The 23,894-nt window shown below is 41.3% G+C and overlaps 1 protein-coding gene across 2 annotated transcripts in view; it reads left to right on the top strand.

Moving 5' to 3' along the window:
• Nucleotides 1-23,894, top strand: part of ARHGAP35 (Rho GTPase activating protein 35) — a 72,400-nt gene that overhangs the window by 11,881 nt on the left and 36,625 nt on the right. For both annotated transcript variants that reach the window (XM_075070652.1, XM_075070651.1), the window contains one exon: nucleotides 10,370-10,514. In XM_075070652.1, coding sequence (XP_074926753.1) covers nucleotides 10,370-10,514 — 145 coding nt within the window. The remainder of the gene's footprint in view (nucleotides 1-10,369; nucleotides 10,515-23,894) is intronic.

Raw genomic sequence — 23,894 nt, 5'->3', positions numbered from 1 at the left:
ATTTGGTTTCGTGTGGACGAAATCGACGTTATTGGCCTCGGGCGGCATCAGAGTGCAGCATGACCGCTCTGGACAGCATCTGAACTCGGATGCACCGGCAGGTAAAATTCAGGACACACAAGCCACGACGAACTTTGAATTACATTTCTGCTTGCCCGTGCAGGAGCTCTGACAGCACTGGCTGGCGATGCGTCGAAATCGAAAAGAGCTCAGCATATGACCGTACGTGGGATATAGTCGTGCTAGTTCTTGCGTCATGGGGACAGACTACACTCTGCTCGTCAGCTTTCTCTCGTGGTCAGACCGAGAACACGAGAACGCAAACTGCTGTACTCGAATAAAAAACCCAGGATACAGCAGCGCTAGCGTGACATGTGTAACGGGAAGCCAGGACTTCAAACGGACGCTCTCGAAGGGGGGGGGTACTGAGGACTTCAGCACCACGTCCACAGAGCAGTCTCTTGAAAAATTTTGCCAGTTCTTGTCTGAGCTCCATGTCTGTGTAGGTTCAACACACAGGTGCTCTGCGTGAGTTCCAGGGAACGCTTCCCAGTTTAGTTCCCACCCCCCCCCCGTGAAAAAAGAGGGGAAAAGAACATTCTGGACTTCTTTCTACGTCACCCTATGTGTACTGAATTCTGGCTGGGTAGACGGGATGCGTCACAAGGCAGGAGAGCAGATCCACTACTTCTTCCATCTTCCTCTCTCTCCGGTGTGGACGGTTCGCACCTGCCCACTCACCATCCACGGAGGAAGCGCCATTGGTGATAATTGCTCACATGCGGAGCACATTATTCCTGTTCGGTCGCAGTAGATGGACAGAACGGCTAATAACAGCTTCATCATCGAAACTGGGGTGAAATTTTGAAAGCAAAATTTGGGATTGACTCGCTTGGCAATGAGCTCATTCCTCCTTAATGGTTTCTAAAAACTGATCCACTGCCGATTCGAATATGCCCCGTGGAGGCTGCTCCAAGACCCCCCATCCTCTTTAATCTCCATAACAAGTCATACTGTAAATCTTGTGTTCCTTACCAAGCTTCATGCCCAACCAAAAATGGGGAGGTCTCCACCGGTAGCCAAGGAAGGTTTGGGCCGAGTTATCACTATCGAATTTAGCGCTACTCCTCTCGTTTGGGAGGAGTTCCGAAATCGATTTAAGGAGCCGTTTAACTCGATATTAATGACGTCGTGTGAACGGATACAGCGTTAAATCGGTATATCGGCCATTAAACCGATTTAAAGTCGCAGTGTAGACCTGGCCTATGTCTTACTTGCTGCCTACCTATGTGTTCCTTATTCTGTAAGGATGGAAAATGTGGGGTTAGTCCTGAAATAAGAGAATTTGCCCCCCCCCCCCCACAAACTTTCATATTTTCATTTGGAGAGTTATGTGAATTATGAATAAACAGCAGCTGGCGAACACTCAGATTTCCCTGCCCTTCAAAAGATGGTGAATTTTGACGGACAAGTTGAATGGTATGAAATTTGAACCATGTGTAATCTTACAGCATGGAGGAAAAATGTTTTTTGTTGTAAGGAACTATAGTGGTTTGCATTGTAAACACCCTCTCTCACCAGTTGGATTACAGTTGTTTCTTTAACGTGAAATTATTGAGAAGGTTATTCTTCAGTGATTATGTAAGGTCAGTTCTGTTCCTTGCTTCAAATTGAGCTTTTCACACAGGTTTTGCCAGCTTGCGCTGTAGAAGATTGTTTCTTATAATGAACAATAATAATAGCTACTAAATTGAAGGGTATTCTCATTCTTTCATCCTTAAACTCTTGTCTTCTTCAACAATGTTGCTACTGCTTTGCAAAACAGTGGTGATTTCATACTCGCAGCAGCTGTCCCTTGGGAAGCAGGGTAGAGTGGTATACTTCTTTTCATTGGCATTGGAGTGCTGTTCCTGAAAAACAAAGGCGAGCTGAATTTGTAGAAGTCTTGTACAGTCTGAGGAATTGTTTTGAAGTGGAGAGGTTTTTGCAATTTTTAAACCTTTTTGTATTGTGCGCTTGCTTTGAATTATAAAAATAGAATCTCTTAAAAAAATCTGTCAGAGTTTAACACCGTTGGGAATTAAATTAGAATAAGAAAAAGCCTATTTTTAGAAAACTATATTCTCTATTCTAAGACCCTCAATGGCATGCAGACATCTGACAGGAAACCAAGTTTTAATTAAAGAGGAGGTGAACATCAGTTCTTGACCTATAAGGTGAGAGTCTTACCTGGGTGGGAACAATCTCTGAGGTGCATGAGAACTGCTGATACGGAGAACTCCTTTCTGTAGGAAAAACATATATCTTATAGACCTGCTAAACTGTGCATTTTTAAAGGGACACATTTTAGTAATTTAGGTGCAGAACTCAGTGCTTAAATATTGTGCAGTAAGTGCTGTAAAAATCAATCACAGATGAAAATTTGAAGTATTTTTTAACTAAAAGATCACAGGACAGGGGAAGTCTCCTCCAAAACCCATTGCTTATGGAATATCTGGATTAAAAAAATGTTTTGTGTTTGGCTATTTCAGAGGCAGCAGAGGGAGCACAAGTTAATTGCCAAACATAATTACTAGCTCTTGATGTTGATGCACAAACAATTAAGTAAATTGAAAGGCTTTGTTAATTTCAAGCTCCATTGGAAACACACGGAGAGAACCTCAAATATTTGCCAGATAGAAAATGGCAAAATTAATATTTTTTATAATAATAAATCTTTCAAGCTTCTCAGAGGGAACAAATAATGGAGTAAAAATGCTTGTGCTGGTATCCCTTTTTTAGAAACTTACCCATTAAATTTAAAGTTTTAAGCTGTAATGGCATGTTACCCTGAGTAATTCATGAGCTGGCACCAGTCAGTGCTCTGATTCTTTGAGTCAAAATAAACTTACCTCAACTCATCAGTCTGTTGAACTCATTCTTTGTCAGATAAGAGCTGTAATCTGGCAGTTATTTTCCTGAGGTAAGCTCATCTGCATTAGATAGATACACTTGGTGGATGTAGCAGGTATGTGGATAGATATTTATGGGCAGAAGGGCCCATTGTGTTCATCTAGTCTGACCTCTTGCATAACACATGCCATAGAATTTCATCCTGTGCTTCCTGCATCCAGTGGTAAGTTGTTGCAATGGCTAACGACTCTGTGGTGTTTGTTTGTTTTTTAAATTGTGCCTCATTTTCTGGTTTGGATTTATCTAGCCTCAACTTTCAGCCATTAGTTCTTGTTATGCCTTTGCTTGTCTAAAGAGCCTTCTACTCAGATATTAACTGACTGTGGAAGTGCTTATGACATATGTGCCTCTTAGCTTTCTCAATAAGCTAACTAAAACTTATTAAATCTTTCTGTAAGGCATGTTTTCTTGTGGTTCTCTTGTCCATTGTTTATGCAGTTAGTAACTATATTATTCTCCTTTTACAGATGGTGTTAATTAGGCACAGAGGTTATGGCTTGCGCAGGATCACAAAGCTAGTCATCATTTTGTTTTCCTGGTCTTAAAACAAACATAGTAACACTTACACACTTAATGCTTTGTATAGATGTAAAATGAAGGTTAATACTCCACATTTTCTAATCTGCTGAAAGATCTGTATAGTGATGTTGCAAAATCCATTAGCTATCCCTGAAGAACTGATTGAATCTGGCAAATAGAAAATAGGAAGACTTCAGTTAAGGCATCATGACCTCCATCTTCAAAGATCAAGCTACTAATAAGAGGATCCAATTCCCTCTAATCTTTTTTTAGTGACTCATCTGATACCAGAGTTTGTTGCAGGGCAGATTTTGCTCAGTTCTTTGGACTAAGAAATGAATTTTCTCCCTCAGGTCTAAAATTTGAGCTCTGGTCAGAAAGTTAATTTATTTTTAAGACTCAAATGATATTATAGAGCAAAATATACACTGGGACTAAATCCAAGACAGGGATGGACAGAGGAGAGTGTTCAGCAGCTTTTAGAATTTTATGTTTGGTAAGAGGCAAATTGTGCTTGGCATTTTAATTAGTTCTGGAAGTTTTGTGTTTTAACATATTCCTGTTTTGTCCTGCCAGCTTTTTAGTTAGTAGCCTTCCTCACTCTGTTCAATGTTATCTGCTTCTTCCTGTAAAAGGCAAAGATCTCTCCAGGTATGTGGGAGAAAACAGTTGGTTCATGAAATCCAAGCTCCAGGTATCACAAGGGGCTTGATCATACCATTTCAATTCTATGTTTTCATATGTGTTCGCAGTGGCCTTGGAAACAATATGCATAATATAACCCATGCAGTAGTGCATTACTTAAAACTTAGTGTCTGCACCTTCATGAGGCCAACTGTCAGAGTAACATGTCCAGTGTGGTCTTCTACTAACCTTTCGGTCACTTTGATTTTCATGATAAATTTCTTCTTTCTTAGCATCTTCCATAGTCTGCAAGCTTTCTGTAGCTGATTCAGTACTTGGTCTGACCGCAGTTGGTAAGAGATGATGTAATTTAGATCTAGCTACCTTGTTTTAATGCAGTGGTTCTTAAACTTTTGTCCTGATGACCCCTTTCCCAGAGCAAGCCTCTGAGTGTGACCCCCCCATAACTTAAAAACACCTTTTTATATATTGAACACCATTATAAATGCTGGATGCAAAGCGAGGTTGGGGTGGAGGCTGACAGCTTGTGACCCCCTCATGTAATAACCCCGCGACTCCCCTGAGGGGTCCCGACCCCCAGTTTGAGAACCCATGTTTAAATGCAACAAACTCTGTCTTTAACACAGTCAACTTGTGGAACTCCTTACCTGAGGAGATTGTGAAGGCTAGGACTATAACAGCATTTAAAAGAGAACTGGATAAGTTCATGGTGGTTAAGTCTGTAAATGGCTGTTAGCCAGGATGAGTAAGGAATGGTGTCCCTAGCCTCTGTTTGTTAGAGGGTGGAGATGGATGGCAGGAGAGAGATCGCTTAATCATTGCCTGTGAGGTTCACTCCCTCTGGGGCACCTGGTATTGGCTACTGTCGGTAGACAGGATACTGGGCTAGATGGACCATTGGTCTGACCAGGTACGGCAGTTCTTATGTTAACAATGGATTATGATGCTTTTCACCTCTGGGTTACTGGTTTGAATCCAGCACAGGATAGGAAATTTAGCATATTCCAGCTTCAGTGGTCCATGTGAAACAAACAAATGGACTTTTGGTCCAGCCCCAGACAAGGATATGTATCCATATTTCACAAATCGTCACTAATTGGCCTGCAAATTGGCAGTCTCATTGGAAACGAATAATTGAATGACACACTGAAGCTGAACAATCTTTCTGAAGGCTAGAAATAGTTTATTCAGCTCAGGTTTGAGACATTCACGGGAGTCAGCTTGTGTTACTGCTGTCTGTACTGTAAGTAGAAAACATCAGTCTCCAATATTACCAGTCCAACACCTTTCACCAGTATTAAATTCACTTTAAAAAAAATACAATTATTTATTATTTGTATTATTGTAGTGCCTAGAAATCTCAGTGTGTTAGATGTGTACAAACATAGAACAAAAACACGGCCACTGACTTCTTTGGTTAATAAGAAAGCATTACTTTGCTTTTTCCTCCTCTTTCAGTTTCAGGCTGGCATATGTGGAGTTGAGTAGCCCCATTTGCCAACACTGGAAGAGTGCCTACGTTGATTAGGATTGCAGAGTGCCAATTTTATTCTCATTTTGGTGTATCAGCACTGGAGAGTGGTACTGGTAACCAGATTCCAGCATCAGTTCCTCACAGATGTCTAGTGAGAAAAGGTAGCTCTGCTTGTGACCACCTGACAAGTTGGTTGTGATTGCAAGTTGGAAAAAGCTGCCAGCATACTTGTAGTCATTGTTTAACCACCACCCCACTTCAGTCCTCATTTACATTTTTATCCGTTTTCTTTGACCTTTAATCTTGTCTAGTAATTAAGTAGCTAAAACCTCATCCCAGAACGTAAGTTTTGTCCAAGTGAATTGCCTGAAGTTTTGCCTGTTGTGGTTTAGATGCAGAGATGCCATCATCTATGTGATGCTTGTTGGCACTTAACCATCATTCCCCTTTGTTACAGGGAGTATGGGCAGCTTTTCCCTTAACCATCAGGCTGCTCTGGGCTGCTGTTAGAATTCTCTCCATATTCTGGCCATCAAAGTGATGCCATTCTGTCAGTGTATCACTCTGTGCAATCTGATCAAATCCTTCAACATGCTGTGGGTGTGCCCTTGCAGTTCAGCTCAGTTGAGCAGAAACACTATTTTTTGCCAAGTTCTAACAGACCAATGAGCTGCTTCAAGAATGCAAAGATCCAAATAGTTCTGGCTCTTAAAGTAACTCCGTTCTCTGAACAGAGACTCTGCTTTATTGCTTTTTTGAAAAACAAACACAACCTCGTATACCATTTTGTCAGCTATGTACCATACTGTTGTCCAAAAGCATAATTAGCATTTATTCAGCACTTTGTGTTTTTGTGTTCTGCACAGCCATTAATTAATTCCATCCTCACACCTCTGAGATAGCTAAATATTATCCCCATTTTACAGATGATTAAATATTTTTAAAATAAAGACAGCTATGCTTTTAAGTCTGTGTGGAGACCTCTCAGCAGGATCATGATATAATTGCTTCATTATAATAGGGAGTACAAAGCATAAACTCTGAAGCTTTTTGGCAGTTACCCACTTCTAGTTCCTGGTCCTTTGTCTGCTTTCCACTTTCTCTCACTCTAAACCCATTGTCTGCTTCACCTGGTGTGGTAACTTCCAAAGCCTCTGTTTTGAGAGGGGAAGAACACTGAAGAATGTGCTGCTTCATTAGGTGCTCATAAGTGGGTTCCTGAGTCCTTCCTTGGAAAGCAAGAGTGTTGTCATTGCTGCTTCTTTGTTTCTTGTCTCCCACCCTTTCCTGGTCTCCGTCAGCCAAAAAGTTGGAGTCCTGGAGCAGATTCCAAGTGAGTCTCCTACATAGCAATGCAGGCATAAATTATAAATATCCCTGTATGCAGGCCTTTGTTTCTGGCAAGGTTCTTAATGCTGAGACCCAGCCAAGACACCTGCTGTTTTTATAGAAACTGTCAGCATGTCTGAAGTGCTGTGAAGAGTCCTTACTCTTTTAAAGACCAAACAATTATATTCTCTCTGAGCAGGAGATGTGTGGGGCAGGCAGTTCTATTGTATGAAGTGGACACGCTTTTTTGTAAGTACAATTCTTGGTGGGTTTTTTAGTGAATTCTAAAAAATAGGTAGCACTGACATGCATCTGTCTTTCTAAAGAATTTCTCTCTTTGGTAGAGGCTTTCAGTCTGATTTGCTAACTGAGAATTAGCGGCTGTAAATGAAGATGGATGTTGGGATGGTGTTGCTTTCTTCTTGCTGAGTGCCTGCTGCTGCTCTCTAACCCTTTTAATGGTTCCCTAATGAGTGACACGTGCCCAGCTAAGAGCAGGAGACTGCGCATTAGACATCTGGCAGATGGCACCAAAGGGTGATGTTTCCAGCTGAAATTTACGCAGTAACACTTTTATTGCCTGAAGTTCTAGAAGGGTTTCTACATATGTTGTAGACTCGAATTTCCTTGATGCCCTGACTGTGGTGCACATTGCGTCTAGTTACAGGAGGCTAGAGATAGAGCTACAGGTTACCAAGCATTCTGGTGCCTTTCGGCTGAGTCTAAGGCCTTGTCTACATTGCCACTTTACAGCGCTGCGACTTTCTCAGAGGTGTGAACCCCCCCCCCCCTCCCCGAGTGCTGCAGGTTTCAGCGCTGTAAAGTGGCAGTGTAGACTGTGCACCAGCTGGGAGTGCTGGTACTACTCCCCTCGTGGAAATGGGTTTTTTCAACAGCACTGGGAGAGCTCTCTCCCAGCTCTGGTGCTGCGACTACACAGCCATGTTTAACATTGCTAGTGAAGACATGCCCTCACAAACTTCTTTAGAAATCTACTAGGTCATCAGAATTTGCTGCTTATAAGTGTTTATCAGCAGTTCCTTTCCCCTTTATGGTTCATCCAGCTACTACTTCTGAGGAAGGAAGGAAGAGAGATTCATAGTTCTAGTATTTGTATTCCTCCATCATCCTGCTATAGATCAGTGGTGCTCAGTGAGGGCCCAGGGCCCACAGGGGTCTGCAAGCAGGTTTCAGGGCGTCTGCCAAGCAAGGCTGGCATTAGACCTGTTGGGGCCCAGGGCAGAAAGCTGAAGCCCCCACCACCTGGGACTGAAGCCCAGGGCTCCCAGTCCCGCCACCCAGGGCTGAAGCCAAAGCCTGAGCATAGGGCACCAGAGAATTGCCTTGTTTCCTACCCCCTAATGCTGGCCCTTGCTTTTATATGCAGAAAAACAATTTTGACACAGGTGGGTCATGGAGTTTTTACAGCATGTTGGGGGGTGCCTTGGAAAGAAAAAGGTTGAGAACCCCTGCTATAGATGATTAAAATGATGTACAATTTGAAAGCTTTCCCAATTACAGCTTCCTGTCATCTCACTATTGGATCTCTGACTGAAACACCGATTGCAAACTTCTTCTGCATTGAAGAGGTCTCTTGTTTGTTAACCTGTCCAAGCATAGTGTACCATACTTCATAGGGTTCTTTGGGAAAGATGAGGATTTTGTCCTCTTGGCAATTGTACGTTATGAATTTTTCAGTAGTCTCTGAGCTAGAGTATGGCATTTTTATTTTAGACAACCTCCCAAAAAGGGTGTGCTGAGGTTTTTCATCTCCTCTTGGAGCCAAATCTGAGAGGGCAGTGTTCCTTTTTCACCTGTTAATTTATTGCACAGAGCAAGCATGCACATAGCAGAGGGGCATGTGACAAACTGCGCATCACAGACATAGTAGGCGTGGCAAGGAATTGACATTAGGATTGAGAACTGTAAAGTACATATATTAGAAAGGTGGAAGTAAGTGTCTCCCTGTACTGATCTGCTCACTTTTCCTCACTTTCTGTACCCAGGACCAGCACACAGAGGTAAATGTAGTAGGTTACATTACAATTGTTGTGTGGGTTTAGCTTTAAGTATTGACACAGTTTTCATTCCTTTTTTCACCACTTTTTTGCTACAAAATTTGTCACGTGATACCTGTACTAAATTTGCTGTTTGCTTTTTTTGGCACAAACAAGATGCTGTGCCTGATGCACAAAAATAAACGTTTCTCTCATTATTGCAAACTCAGTATTGTTCTAATGTGTCCATGTGTGTCACCACGGCTATGCAGGAGGAAGTTTTATAGAAACACAGACTAAACAGGAAGTGATCTGTTCCAGTGGGGTGGGGATATAGACAATGGGGGGTGTGTGTATGTATTTCTTGGAGTCACATGGCCCAGCATCTGGATAGCAGTGCTCTCTAGGGAGGTTTATTCATGCAGCCATATACAGTTATTAGGTTTCTAGAATTACAGTTCTATGACATTTCAGGTCAGGAGTTTGAGTAAGAGTAATCAACTCACCAGGGCTCAAAATAAATCTGGACACCTGCTCTTATAAGTTACTTTTGTCCAAACTAGAAACTGTATGGAAATTGAGCCACCACTGATTGATATTGTCCAACACTTCAACATCTGTGTCTTTTGCTAGATCTCCTACCATCTACCTCATCTGGAGAGAATGTTAATGCTTATTTTATGAATCAGTACCTATTAAGTGTTTGACTAGCCAACTTTTATTCTTTAGATGTACAAACATTTCAAAAACAATTACTTTCGCATAATGCCCAAAATAAGTTGCAGGGAGCTTCTTCACTCAACCAAAACCATCCTGTCTCAATCCACCTGCTTAAGAAAAAGACTGAATAAGTGTGTGTGTGTGTGTGTGTGTGTGTGTGTGTGTGTGGAGGGAGTGGGGGACGACAAAAAATTTATAGAGATGGAAAAAATTCCAATGGATAAAAGGCTCTTCACTGAGAGTGCCCTTCCTGTGGTCCACTGATATGTAAATCTGTGGACAGTAAATTCAGATAGCCCTGTTGATCTCAACATTTGCAGCATCACTCAAAGAATGGTGATAGTTTCGTAGATAACTATAGCCCAAATGATAAAGATGGGAACTAGTAGTTTGACTGTATCTAGAAACTGGTCGGAAGCCTGTGCAGTTCTAGAGCACAGATGTAATGTGCTACATACGCAGAACAACGCTAAACAAATGGGCAGCCACAGTCTGAACTAGCTGAAGTTTCCAAGTGGTTTAGGCTATGTATACGCTGCAATTAGATATCATTGCTGGCCTATGCCAGCTGACTAGGACGCACGGGGCTCGAGCTTACGGGGCTGTTTAATTGCGACCCGTAGATATTTGGGTTTGGGCATGATCCTCTCACCTCTCAGGGTCCTAGAGTTTATAATCCTATGTATGTTGTGGTATTTTCTTGTTGTTAATTCAAGGACATTCTCTTCTACAGAAACCAAAGCCAAAGCCTCGGCCATCCGTCACCAAGACTCCGTGGGAAAGTAATTATTTTGGGGTGCCTTTGTCCACTGTAGTGACTCCAGAAAAGCCTATTCCCATCTTTATCGAGCGATGTATTGAGTACATTGAAGCAACAGGTAAGAATTTCTCTTGGGGCAAGCAGCAATGAGTAAGTAAACTGTCCGCTGGGAGCTTGGTACAAAAGTCATATAGTTTGTTCAGAAGTCCAGGATCATATTACCCTTGATGGAGAGAGAGTTATGAAAATGTTTGTATGCATATACCTTTTTACATATTGGAAGACTGGAATTACATTTTCCTTTAGCTTTCTGCATTTAACCCTTTAAGTAAGCCAGGTTGCACTCCACTCTTTTGGAAATAAAATAAAATAGGTATTATACTAGAATCTGTATTACAAGCAGTCTGATAGGTTAAATTGAAATGATTGTCTTTACAATGCAGTATTAGGCTGTGAACTTGAATTCCCATTCCTTGCAATTTCAGCTTCCCTGATTTGTGTAGGTAGTTGACAAATCATTTGTATTTCATGAGATTAGAAAATGAGGTAATTTGCTTTGTTGGGATAAAGCTGAACTTTATTTTGGTGCCAGCATGGACTTGGTTTTGTGCCTCAATCATACTACACTGAAATTGCATGCAGATACTGTAGACCCGTGCACTTTGCTGTTTCATGTCAACAAAAAATAGCTTCTTTAATTTCGTTTTGTTTGGCAAATGTATTAAGGTTTGTAATGCACTGAAAATGTAAAGTGCCATTCTTGTGATTTCAGAAGTTTGCCAAATACTTACTAGCCATAGAACTAAATGTGGCAGCCAGAGAGTAATATGAAAATACCACTCCCCTCCTGTCAACTATGTCAAGGAGTGGTGTCCTAATGAGAAACCCAAACCCAACATGCCCAGTGTTGTCATTCTCTTCATGGCACTGGCCGCTAACTTGATGTGTTTCATGTTGTGTGTGGCTAGGAAAATCTGATTATATACTGAGTTTAATTTTCTGTCTGGCTCCTGGAGAGAGAAGATTGGGGTGTTCTCCCTTCCCTCTTACAGATCCAGAGTGGAAGGGCATCAGGAAGGTTGTGTCTTTTTTACTTTATTCATCCTCTCCCTGGATCACACCCCTACTGTTGCTGCTGGTCTCTGCCTTATAGCAGAGTGAAAATGACATGACTTTGGCCCACTTCACTCTGCTACTGTGAACTGCTGTGAGTAGCAGTGGCATAGATTAAGGGTATATCTGCACTACAGCTGCTGCAGTTGTGCTGCTGTAGCACCATAGTGTAGACATTTCCTACATCAAAGGAAGAGGTTTTTCCGTCAATGTACTTAACCCACCTCACTGTGAGGCAGTAGCTAGATGGACAGAAGAATCCTTCCATTGACCTAGTCGCATCTACACTGGAAGAATCCTTCCATTGACCTAGTCGCATCTACACTGGAATCCTTCCATTGACCTAATTGTGGTGCTCAGGGCATGACATTTTTCACATCCCTGAGATATGTAGTTAGGTCAACCTAAGTTTTAGGTGCAGACTGAACCTCCGGCCTCTGCTGTTCTTGGACTGTTTTTCAGGGTGGTAGATGGGGAATCAGTGAGAAGGGAGGAAGAGAAAACATTCACCTTTTACAACTCTGAGTCTGCCACAGGCATAAGGAATGGCATGAGCTGCCAGTTAGCAACCTGAAGACAGAACAGTAGCGGGGCAGTAGTGGAAGGAACTATTGTTCAAGCATAACTTAAAATTGATTTAAAAATAACTCCATTTCCCATCTTTCAGTATTAGTGAGTGCTTTTCTCTTCCCTGTATTAATACAATAGGCCCTGAGATTATTCCTGAGATTCTAACTCTTGATATCAAATTGTTGGGATAGAGAGTTCCCATACGTAGTTCTAGTTCCGTTTCTGGGTGAGTGACTTCTAAACGCTACAACACTGAAGTAGGGCTGCATGGAAATGTATTATTTTGGGCCTACTTGTAAATTTTCCTGTTTGCTTGTTCTGCGCCTGAAGTGTGATGCAAGGATTTAATTTTGGAAGTTTGTTCAATGGTTAGAGATTATCCTTGAATTTCTGCAGCTAGGGTTGAATTGTACTGAAAGTCATCACAAGATTCAGTTCTGCCATAACTTCTGTGTCAAAAATCCTTAAGTGGCAACGAATTCTAGGTGCCTTAACTATATCTGGATGATTTACTTCATTCTGTTTGAAATACGCTTTTTGTATGTGTGAGAATTTTTGATCCTTTCCCCCCCTCCTCCGGTTTTTACTTGCTGCTTTCAAAGCCTTGTTAGCATTTGAGGTGGGAGGTGCTCTTACTCTCTAGTAATGCAAATTCTTCTGCAGTAATAGCTATGCTCAAGATTACAGGCTTACACTAATGTGTCAGTAGCCCAACACAGTCAGCCTGCAGATTAGTTTCTTTACGTCTGGATTTATTCCCTCTAATCCAAGTGTAATCAGTAATGATTAAGTATCATTAAGTTTGGACGGACTGCCTCAGCCCGCTATTAACCCTTATAGTGACTTCTGGAGTTGAGTGATGGCATTAACACTCTCACTATTTGAAACTTCATGACAAGGGGGAAAATACACGGACTTTTAATCATTCAAGGTCTGGGTCAAATGAAGCCTAGACAATGATCCAAAAAGTCAATTTTAAAGTGTGATACACTGACTTAGTTCCAATTAAATAACTCTTCAGTGTTAAGTCTGTATGCTATATTTGAAAATACTTATTTAGACAAATATTTTCTTCTGTTTGGTCTAGTTGTTAAACGCCAGCAAAGCTTTGCTGGGGTGCTAAAGGAAGTAAATCTTTGGTGTCTATCCCCACCTTCTCAAAAGTCATACAATAGGGTAATGTATACAGAAAAAATAAAACTAGTGACTTGTATATTAGGTTTCAGACTTCATTTAAAATTAATGTCTCACGTATACAGAACCTGCTTTTAGAACAGAGTTGTAGGTAGCACCCGTGTAGCTTTTCCTGGTCCCTTCCATTATGCTCTTCTTTTGTTAAAGGTCTTGGGGTTTAATGCAATGTCAATGGGACTTAATATTCAGCTACCCTTCTGTATCCTCTTCGGACACAGAGTTTATAATGCTCTGATGAACTGGAAGGTGAAGACCCAACATAGATATTGAAAATCCAGTTGCTGATATTTCATTTTCACTGATTTTACTCCAGTAGGTTTGATTTATGAGTTTATCCCTTAAACCATATTGGGCTTCAGAGTTGTCCTAATACCTAAACTACCTTCTCTGAAGAACAGCTTTTTGCTAGACACAATTGCATTTTGGTCCTCATCTGTTCTAATTTTTTTCACAGTGGTGATATGGCTCCTCAGACCTGTGTGGTATTTAAATTGCTATCAGGATTCAGCTATTGGAGTCTTTGGTTTGACCAGTGGAAGATTTTCTCTTACTTGGTGGTATGTCCATTTAGCTTGAGGAAATTGCCATTTTCTCCTGAAGATCTTTGATTCTACAGCTGTGGCCTTGAATGGCCCTTTTCTCTTGGGGGCTCTAAATTTTTCTACATATGTTTCAGTTTTGTTCCTTTATGGTTCATATGAGGGAAGAAAGGGGACAGCATCTTTGTTGCTTTGATGATATAATTCAGGCATTTGCAACATTGGTGGCCAAGACATCTGTAAAGAAACAATAATTTATTTTTCTAAATAGAGCTAAATTCACATAGTTGTGTTGCCTGCTCAACACCCAAAAGAGCAGGACATTCCTGAAGAGATTCTGCAGTCTGAAACCTAAAGTATTCTGCATGATCAGAATTTGCTAGGTTGCAGCTTATCTGTGTTTTTATATGGGGGAACATCTTTTGTCATTGCAGTCCAGCTCTGTCCATTTAAAGTTCATGAGGGAAAAGATATTCTCTTCTTGAAACGCTTTATAAAACATGCCTTCTGTCTGTGGCATGTGCCTATTAATTTCCCTATCAGTGATACAAGTTCTAACATTTTTAATTTATTCACCATACCATATCTCTGACAGTTTGTTTATGCTGCAGAGGAATACAGAAATTAAAAGGAAAAAAATTACCTGTGGAGGAGTGGTCAGTCATTTCAGTTACAAATGATTGAGTTCTTTTGTTGTTTGTTCTTGTTGTTCTTTCTTTAGTATTGCAGTAGTGCCTACGAGTTCCAAACAGCAATCAAGGTCCCACTGTGCTTGGCACTGTACAGATGTATAACAGAGATGATCCTTGTCCCCAAAAGCTTACAATGTAAGTCCTGGAGTATAGACAGATTTTAAAAGCTGCTACACAGTTTGCTTTGGCTTGGCTGGAAAATTAAACTTATTGCTTATCTTCCTGGGAAGAGGTAACTGATCTTGACCTACCTGACTATTTTAATCTACCAGAGTAGCTGAAAAACCCAGGCTCCATCTCTTCCCAGTCACCATAAACCTGTGATCAGAGAGCTAAGTCAACACATTCAAACTAATGTTCATCACCTCCCTATCTGTCTTCTCTCACCAGAATAGCAACTCAGTTCTGTTCTGTTTAGCCTCTTCTCTCCTTACCCCAGAGGCAGCTGCCATTCCATGTGACCTCTCTCTTTCACCATTCCCTCTGATTGATGTCACTCATTCTGCCCCAGCCTCATCCATGGCCTCTTTTTGGCAGGTAGGAAACCTGACACATTTATTTGCCAAGATATTACTTCTACTTTTCTTGAGCTTCTGGGTACTGGTTTAGTTAAATTGGTGCAAGCTTGTGTGCACACATTACTGGTTTCAGTTTAAGACTGTCTACACACAAACAACTGTCAGGAATGTACAGGTAAACTTAGTCCTGCCTCAGTGCCCGGGGCTGGACTTGATGATCTTCATTTGTGATTCTAAACTTGCACTGTCTGCACACAAACTTAAAGTAGCAAACTAAATCAGTTAAAAAAACACACCTTTAGTTAAACTGGTGCAACCCTGTGTGCATAGACAAAACTTAGAGTATTTTACTCCTTGGATATGTTGGACTGGGTTTTTATGTGTACAGCTACACTGATGTATCAGAGTATAAATTGGTTTAATTTTTATATATTTGCTTTAGAGGTAATCAATATGTCATATTTACTGGCAGTTACGGCTTATTTTCACGTGTGTTTAAATATGCACATTACTTTAATTGTAATGGAAATTTCTTTTGGAAAAGCCAGTAGTTTTAATTTCCTGAATAGTGGTCTGAAGTTGGCTTGATATAAAAGGAAATGCCTTGCTTAAGGAGTTATAACTGCCCCGTTTGCTGATCATTTAATACACTGGCGGAATGGGTTATACTGTTCTCTCAACTGGCAGATCAAGCACGTGCAGTCAGTTGTCTCAGCATGTACAGACTCCTGTAGATGAATCTGAGATTTTTTGACCATCAAAATACAAAGCCTCTTATCTGGTCTTTCTCCGTGGGCTAGCATGAACTAAGTGCGGTACAGAGGCTTGTCAAAGGTCTCGAGTTGTAAAATTAAACTTACGCACTTTAAAGGGAAGTTGGCTTTGCATGGTAAGAGATATAGTGGGGGTGAGTAGTGGCAAGTTAATCAGAACTCCACTAAATCATTGATAATTGCTGTATATACTCGATCATAAGCTGGTTCGTTTATAAGCAGACCCCACCAAGATGGATAAGTAAAAATATAAATTTTTTATGACCCGTTCATAAGCCGACCCTATAATTCAGGGGTCAGCAAATTTTGGCTCCCGGGCTATGAGGATAAGTCGCTGGCGGGCTTATGGTCATTTGGGGCCGAGATGGTTTGTTTACCTCGAGTGTCTGCAGGCACCTAAGTAAACAAAGTGTCCCGAGGTGCCACCTGCTTGCTCTGACAGGCCAGGACAGCAACTGGTGGGGAAATTTTTTTGGAGGGGAGAGGCTGGAGGTCAGGGGAGTAACCCCTGTGACCACACTCTCCCCTTCCCATCCCTTCCCACCTTATCTGGGGAGAGCCAGAGAAGGATGTCTCTGGCCTGGCTAGAGCTTCTCCGGCAGACTGGACGGCGCAGCCACAGCATGTTCCAGCAGGCTGGGCCGGGCAGCACGGCTGCAGCGTGCTCCAGCGGGCCAGACTGGGTGGCGCAGCCACAGCCAGCTCTGGGGGGTGGGGCTGAGCGGCATGGCTGCAGTCTGTCAGCCCCAGAGCTGCAGCTGCTTCTGCTTCGGAGGCTGCGGGGGGGGGGGAGCAGCATGGCCAGAAGTGGAGAGACTCTGGCCCTGCCTCTTCCCTTCTGGCTATGCTGCCTCTCCTTGCTCCCTCTGTTGGGGGGAGGGGCTGTGTCCCACCAATCCCTCTCTATACCCATTCATAAGCCGACCCCCTTCTCTGGTGTTTCCCTTTTTTACGAAAAAAGTTTGGCTTATGAATGAGTATATACGGTATCTCAATATCAGGTCTTGTAAATGTGTTCTATATGAAGGGAGGAGGACAACCCCAAGTTCTTGCTTTTCTGAGAAATATGGCAGTGAGCTTGTATTAATTGTATGTAACTAGTTTGCACCAAACTCAGAAGAGCCCAAAAGGTATAGTTCTCTTTTTCCTGTTTACATCTCTCTTTGTGGTGTGTACAAAAACATGCAGTAGTCACTGATTTACTAATCATCAAAGATTTGTTCCAAAGAATATTCTCTTCCATAGCGTTGATAGGAAGGGCCCTTAATGTTTTGGTAAGAGTTTGGAAAGGTGATCCTTTGTTCTGCTTGAATTAGCCAAAAGTGAGGGTGAAGGCCAATAGGTTGTTGCTAGTAGAGGTCAAGGGCTGCATGAAGAAGGCAAGCGAGGACTAAATGGTGTAGGGGGGACTGGTGATAGGATACAGAGTCTTTCCCCTCTGGGTCACTAGTTCAAATCAAACCAGTATCAGTAGGGACTGAAAGTTAGCATCTGACAGCTGTTCATTGGCCTGCCTGAAAGCAGCTCAGGTGGTCCTAGAAAACAGAGTATCTATCCCCTTTTGTGAATGAGTGCTGCAGTCAAAACTGACACACAGCCACTAACTAACTTTATTTGGACTCAAAACAGGTGGGGTTTTTTGTTTGTTTTTTTAAAACTGAAGTCAACATTCACAAGAGGCATCAGAGAGAAGTTCTGAACATTAATGCAGATCTTTTAAGCCTAAATAATTGGAAAATGTTGATTTTTTTTTAAAGTAAACATGGTATTCTGCTAGCAGATTAGTGCTTAACAATAGAGAGAAATATCAAAATGCTTCACAAGTATTTTTAAGGCTCTAATTGCTGTGCTAGGTTTTTATCCTAAAGCCGTCTTTGCTTCAGCAGCCCAAAGATGAATAAAATGCCAAGTGATGTGGTGGTTTTTCTTCCTAATATCATGCCAAAGGTTCTGAATGCTGCTGCTTCTACTTACATTTTGCACATCTTCTTTTGGCTGCTGCCAAAACATAATTTTTTTTTTCTTTTGAACATGTAACTGAAGTTTAATATTCTGCAAGTAGTAGCATTTTCAGGCATAGAACATCCAACAATTTTGTAATACAGTCCTGTTGAGCTTTCATTTTGTCAGAAGTAATCCTGTTCTAGAATTTAGAACTGCGTTCAGATTAACTCTAATCTCTGGCTGTTGCATTCTGGTAGAACTGCATAATATAAGGCCATTTTTCTCTGGAGCACTTTGATTGTAACTTCTGTTTATACTGTTCAGTGGGAAGGAAGAGCTTTGAATGAGACCTTTTTCAGAATAGGGACTATAAAATTCTTCCTTCAGGAATGTTGGAATATAGCAATAGGAAGCCAGATCTTGTTCCTGCTATCGTTGTACTATGCTTCCTTATGAATAGATTGCTTCTTATATATACTTGCTCTTTTCTCTGAGCCTTTTGATTAATCCATTTGCAGCCATTCTGTGTGAGAGATTGATTTGTGCTCTGAAATGGCCGGTGCATAGAAAACAATCCTCTAGGATTCTGTCTGCAGACATTTTTAATATTGTGAAAACACAATAGTCTGTCCCTCACAATAGAAAAACCTTTTTCTGTAGTGTACTAATGAGATATTCGGCTTTCAGTCTGTCAGTGGAAATTGCTCACCATCAGAGCAAGTTCGTTGGCATAGCTGAAATGAGGTATCATTAGCACCGCTTGCTGTAGCATCAGCGGGTCAGGGAAGGTTTAACCACCAGTTAACACACACATCCACTTCTCAGGGCTTGGCTACACAGGCGCTTTACAGTGCTGCAACTTTCTCGCTCAAGGGTGTGAAAAAACACCCCCCTCCGAGCGCAGCAAGTTAACAGCGCTGCAAAGCACCAGTGTAAACAGTGCCCCAGCGCTGGGAGCATGGCTTCCAGTGCTGTAAGCTAATCCCCACGGGGAGCACTCCCATGGCAGTGCTGTACAGCTCTTAGTATAGCCATACCCTCAGATTCCCGCACAAAGGAAATTGACTGACAAGGATCTACATTTCATGGCTGTTGCCTAACCAATAGGTAGTTCCATGCCTTGCATGAACATCTGACTTCCTTGGTGAAAGAGATGAGTATCTTCAATTAGAGCTGTTGCATATTACAGCATTGGTGTTAGAAAAACCATCTGTAGTGATGTCCACCCTAGCATGGATTTGCAAAACACTTTTCACAACTATTAGAACTTCCACATTACCGTTTTAGGAATCGGTTCAGATGTTCTGTGTGAAGCATGGAATCATGCTTACGCTGTGCTGCACTGTAATAGACACAGAGGTGTGTGTATCTACTTGTTGGTTTAGATCTTTGTTATATAAGATTGCCTAGTATGTCTTTACTAATACAGTTCCACAGCAAGCTCTGAAGCCCTGTTCACACTGTAACTAAACCAGCTTAAGCTAAAATGTCCACTGGTGCTGTCTCAGGCTATTTCTCTAGCAGGGTTTGAACAGAGGTGCAAAATGTTTTTTTATTAAAAAAAATTGTGAGGTGACATGATCTCATCATGTTGACCATTTGGTGATAAATCATGGTGTTTTTTTTCTTGTAGCATGTTCAAAGTTCATAATGCGTCAGAGCTGCAACTAGTCCTCACTGGGTCCTCCTCCTGTGTTACAGATAGCTAGTGGAATGATTTTACGTGCAAGGCTGCTTCTATCAGATGAATGCACCTGATTTACATCTTTAGCTATAATATATTCAGACAGTACTGTATAAATAGCTATCAGGGCAAGGTTTTTGTTAGTGCATCTGTAGCTCATTCTCCCCCAGTGGGATGAATAATACCCTGCAGTTAGCAGTCAGAATTCTCCCTCAAATAATGGAGTATTGTTAATCCTTTTCTTAGTTTGGTAGATCAGTTAGAGACGGAGAGCCCTTTGGGCAGACCAAGTCCTGGTTAGTTGGTTGTATGTGTTGATGGTGTGCAGGGCCCTTTGTCATGTTGCTGAAACGCTTTATGATGGATATGCTGAGAGTGCAGGTCGAACCTGCTCCAAAACAGGCAGAATCAGCATATACAATAGATCTCTAGCTGGTGTGTTAGAAGAGGGATTTTGTTCTGTATCTGAAGTGGAATGGCAGTGATCAGCCATTGATAGTCTCCAAAGTGAAACCTAAATGTTGTCACCTCACCTGAAGATGCTTTAAATCAGTGGAGTTGACAATTTTTTTGTTTTTTGTTTTTTGTTGTTTTTTTCTGTGAAAATCTGTTCATTTGTTTTACCTTTCATGGTACAACACTAAACACCGTTTGAAAGATTAGCTTGCTTCAGGGTATTTCTCTGGCCCTGGTTTGGCAGGATTTGAGTACATAAATATATATATTTTATATTGGACATTATGATGTATCCTTCCAGCAGGTCTTGAACTAATTCTCCTGGTGGTCACATGCTTCCGTTTTGATTAACTCTATAGCATGAGCAGGGGGAATCCATGTTTTATCAGTTTCTACCAACTAGTGTAACTGCAGGTTTGGGGATTTTTTTTGTTTGAGGGCTCAGAACTTTTTCATCAATGTTTGTTCTGAGTTTTAACTTCATGTACAAGAGCCTTTTCCTAGAGGAGCCTTAATCTGTATAGTAGAGGAAAAAGTAATTGTAATGAGGAAAATAGTTAGCAAGTTAGCCAAAAGGGGAAAAAAAAACTTGTGAATGTAGGGAGGTAGGAAGGTCAAGGGTTCAATTCTGTTAAATTTGGCAACTTACTTGGCCACTCTGTGTCTTTATTAGCTCAGCTTTAACCCTGTTTATTTAACAAAAAAACAAACAAACACAAAACCAAAAAAAAAAATACAGAAAGTAAAACAAAACCCTAGAACTTAGTTGAAAGCCAGAAGTAATGTAGTTAGCTCTGATATCCTGGAAGGTAGGCTGTATTCCTTTTTTTAATCCAACAGCCATGAGCTCTTGACAAATGAAACTGTGTTATGTTGGTTTCTGTCTGTCAAAAGACTAAATCCAATTCACTAGTTACAAGCTTGCCCTGTGTATGTGTTGATCCTCCAAACTTCACTCTTCATCAGTTCATCTCTGCAGCATTAATAATTGAAGTAATGTGACTAACTGCGGAAGCTCAAACAGAATATAGATTCTTTTTATCCCTTATAGCAGTGGTGGGTGAAACTGGATAACATCTGTGAACTATTTTAATATTTGATTTTAGCCAGGTTGATCTTGATGCCTTAAAATAAATCCCTGCATGTTTGTCCCCCTAGGAAAACTAGTCTGTGTGAACCTTGGGTCTAAAACTGAAGCTCAGATTTTCTAAGTGAAATAACTTCTCTTTTACCTACAGAAAAAGAGTAAAGCTTCCAGGTTGCTTGCTATGTGGGCTAAAGTAATCACTTCTGCATACTCTCTTGCCATCCCAAGTCCTGCATGAGGGTGATACTGTCTGGAGTTTCACCTTGTAGTATTTCACATGTGGCATTCAATGATTACTTGTTGAAACAGTTAATTTCCCAATGGTTAGCTCAGTGTTTAATAACCCAAAGGTCTTAGCAGCAATGCTGCTGATGTAGCTTTGATATTTTTAAATACAAGAGGTCCTTGTGAGGGAGGGAATATCGGTAGATGTTCTTGTTAGTGCAACATTGCAAGAGGGTGAATCTTCAGCATAACTCCCTGGATGAAAGATCCATCAGCATTACCTATCTCTAAAGGAAAAACTGCCTCAAGCTTTAGCATTGGGACTAGAGAGAGATGAAGAGTATCTCCATTACCTGGAAATATTCTTTCAGGGAGGATATTAAAACCTGCAGCTGTGGATTCGTGGCTGCGTTAGATCAGATTGTGTGTGTCATTGAAAGTTCACATGTCAGCCTCAGCTCTTTGGTTGCAATTGAAAGCTCTAAATAAAAACAGACTTTTGATTTTGTGTGGGTGGTTGTGACCCCCACCACTGTTTGCTAGGCTGACTGAATAAATGAGCAGAGTGCTTTGTGTGGAAGAACACTTTTAAATTTTAACATTTAATTTGTGATGGTGTCTTCAGGAAGGCAAGTTCTGGTTAGATCGAGAGACGTTTAGAAAACAGATTCTAAGTGATTATTCTGGGAGACAGATATGTATTTTGTGATAAGCAGAACTGCAGAAAAATGTCTTTCAAATGTGGGGAATCTTACAATATATCCCTTTGGAATTTGTATATGTTATCCTAGCCCTGATGACTGTTTATTGCTGGGTGTGACGAAGTGGGAATTTTCTGTAATATTTTTATGACACCTGTTTGTCTCAGTTTCCCTTATCTTTTGCATCTTACCGGGAGAGGGAGAGGCAGGTCTGTTTGCTCTCGGAGCAGGCTGGGAGACATAGATATGAAGTTACTTAGCTCTCTGAGCCTGAATGGGTTGTTGAAAAGGACTGGCCGAAGCTGACCCCAAATCCAGTGGAAAATCTGAGAAGATGGCAAATCCAGTCACCAGGACATTGATGCCTAGCAACCAAGGACCAAGAGAAAGATGGAGTTCCCCACCTTTCAGCAGAAAAGCTGAGCAAAATCTCCTAGCTTGAGAATAAAAGACTAGGGAAGATGTGAGGTGGGGGACAAGAGTTGCCTACTACAGCGAGTCATGGGCTCTCACTTAGGAACTGACAAGGAGGTGAGATGGAGAGAGATGGACTATGAACATGAGGGTTTCACTACAGCTTGGCTAGGGGCTCTTGACTTACCAGAATGGTCTAGGCCTTAACCTTCATTTCTCTATGCTAACATAAGGACTTCCTATGTTGTGTGCCAGTTGACTAAAAAACCCTACTGTTTTGACAATACCATTTGAGTGTCATTGCAAATGCTTGGTGAGGTGCATTGATCCCTGAAAAATGTATAAGTCTCCACCATGAGTGTGTCTCAGGTGGACTTACTGGACAGAGCTCATGGTGTGAAGCAGGAGTGCTGAAGCGGCAGAGATCAACCTCAGGAGACAATGAGGCCATGTGGCGTATCCTGTAGGAAGAGAGAATCCCCTTGGGGGTTCAGCATACTGAAGGGGTTCCTCTAAGAGACTGTTCCAGAGCTGGGGGCGTAGCACCAATGCTGTGGATCTGTGACCTTGACGTTTTAAAAATAGTCTCCACTTTGAGACCCAGCTGGTCACATCTCATCCTCTATGGTTTGGTTTGCATGTAGGTTTCAGCATTAGATAATTGAATCATATTTAGCCAAGCAGATGTGGCATGTGTTAGTGCAGTATTTCTAGTCTCTAAAGCTCACTTCTCCCTTCCTTTCCCCAGGTGTAGATGGAATTTTGGAATTTGTCCTTATATGTTGTAATACCTGTGTGAGGAATGAGACTGTTATAACTTCAGAGCCATATCTTTTCCGGTTATTGTCCTTGCAAGCTTGTTGGGGCTTTGTCTGTCTATAAGGTACTATATGCATTTATACCACTACTGAAATGTCATTCCTCTCCACCTTTTTATTTTCCTCTTGGGAGCCTGTATTTTGTACCATAGTAAGGAGGAGTGAGATCCTTATAAACATAACAAATCTTTTCTGTTGGAGTCCATGACTACTCTTCCTTCTTGGGTTGAGAGTACCATGGTCCTGATACTAAAAGGGGTACTTAGAACAGCATATATTTATTTATAACGTAGGAAGCAAAGAGTTATTTTTAGATAATTCATCTAAAATTTATGACTTTAACAGCTGTTTGGTGCCTTATTGTCGTATTTTAGTAGGTGGAATGAAATAAATGCAGACGGATATCAGGGACTGGATTATTTTTTGCTGAACGGTAAACTTGTGCCTGGCAATATCAACATGGAGAAAGATGTAGTCCCTGCCCCAAGGAGTTTATAACTTGCTTTATTAACTAAGATTGTATCTAACATTGTAAAGACTTGGACTCTCTAGTACTTAACATTTGCCATTTACATCTCTTACCCGTCATCTTTTACTTGCATTCTGTTGACCCTTCAGTAAAATCTGTTTTGCACCCCTGTCCTTTATTGCATAGAATTCTGTGATGTAAAGAATGGGGTTCTCAGTGCTGAAAATAGAGCTCAGCAGTGATCCTGGACTATACAATCAAAGCTGATCTCCATTCACCATTAAAAGATGGAAAATCATTT

The sequence above is a fragment of the Chelonoidis abingdonii genome, chromosome 11 (assembly GCF_003597395.2).
Source record: "Chelonoidis abingdonii isolate Lonesome George chromosome 11, CheloAbing_2.0, whole genome shotgun sequence".
Taxonomy (NCBI): Eukaryota; Metazoa; Chordata; order Testudines; family Testudinidae; genus Chelonoidis; species Chelonoidis abingdonii.
This window is presented reverse-complemented; position numbering and strand designations above follow the sequence as displayed.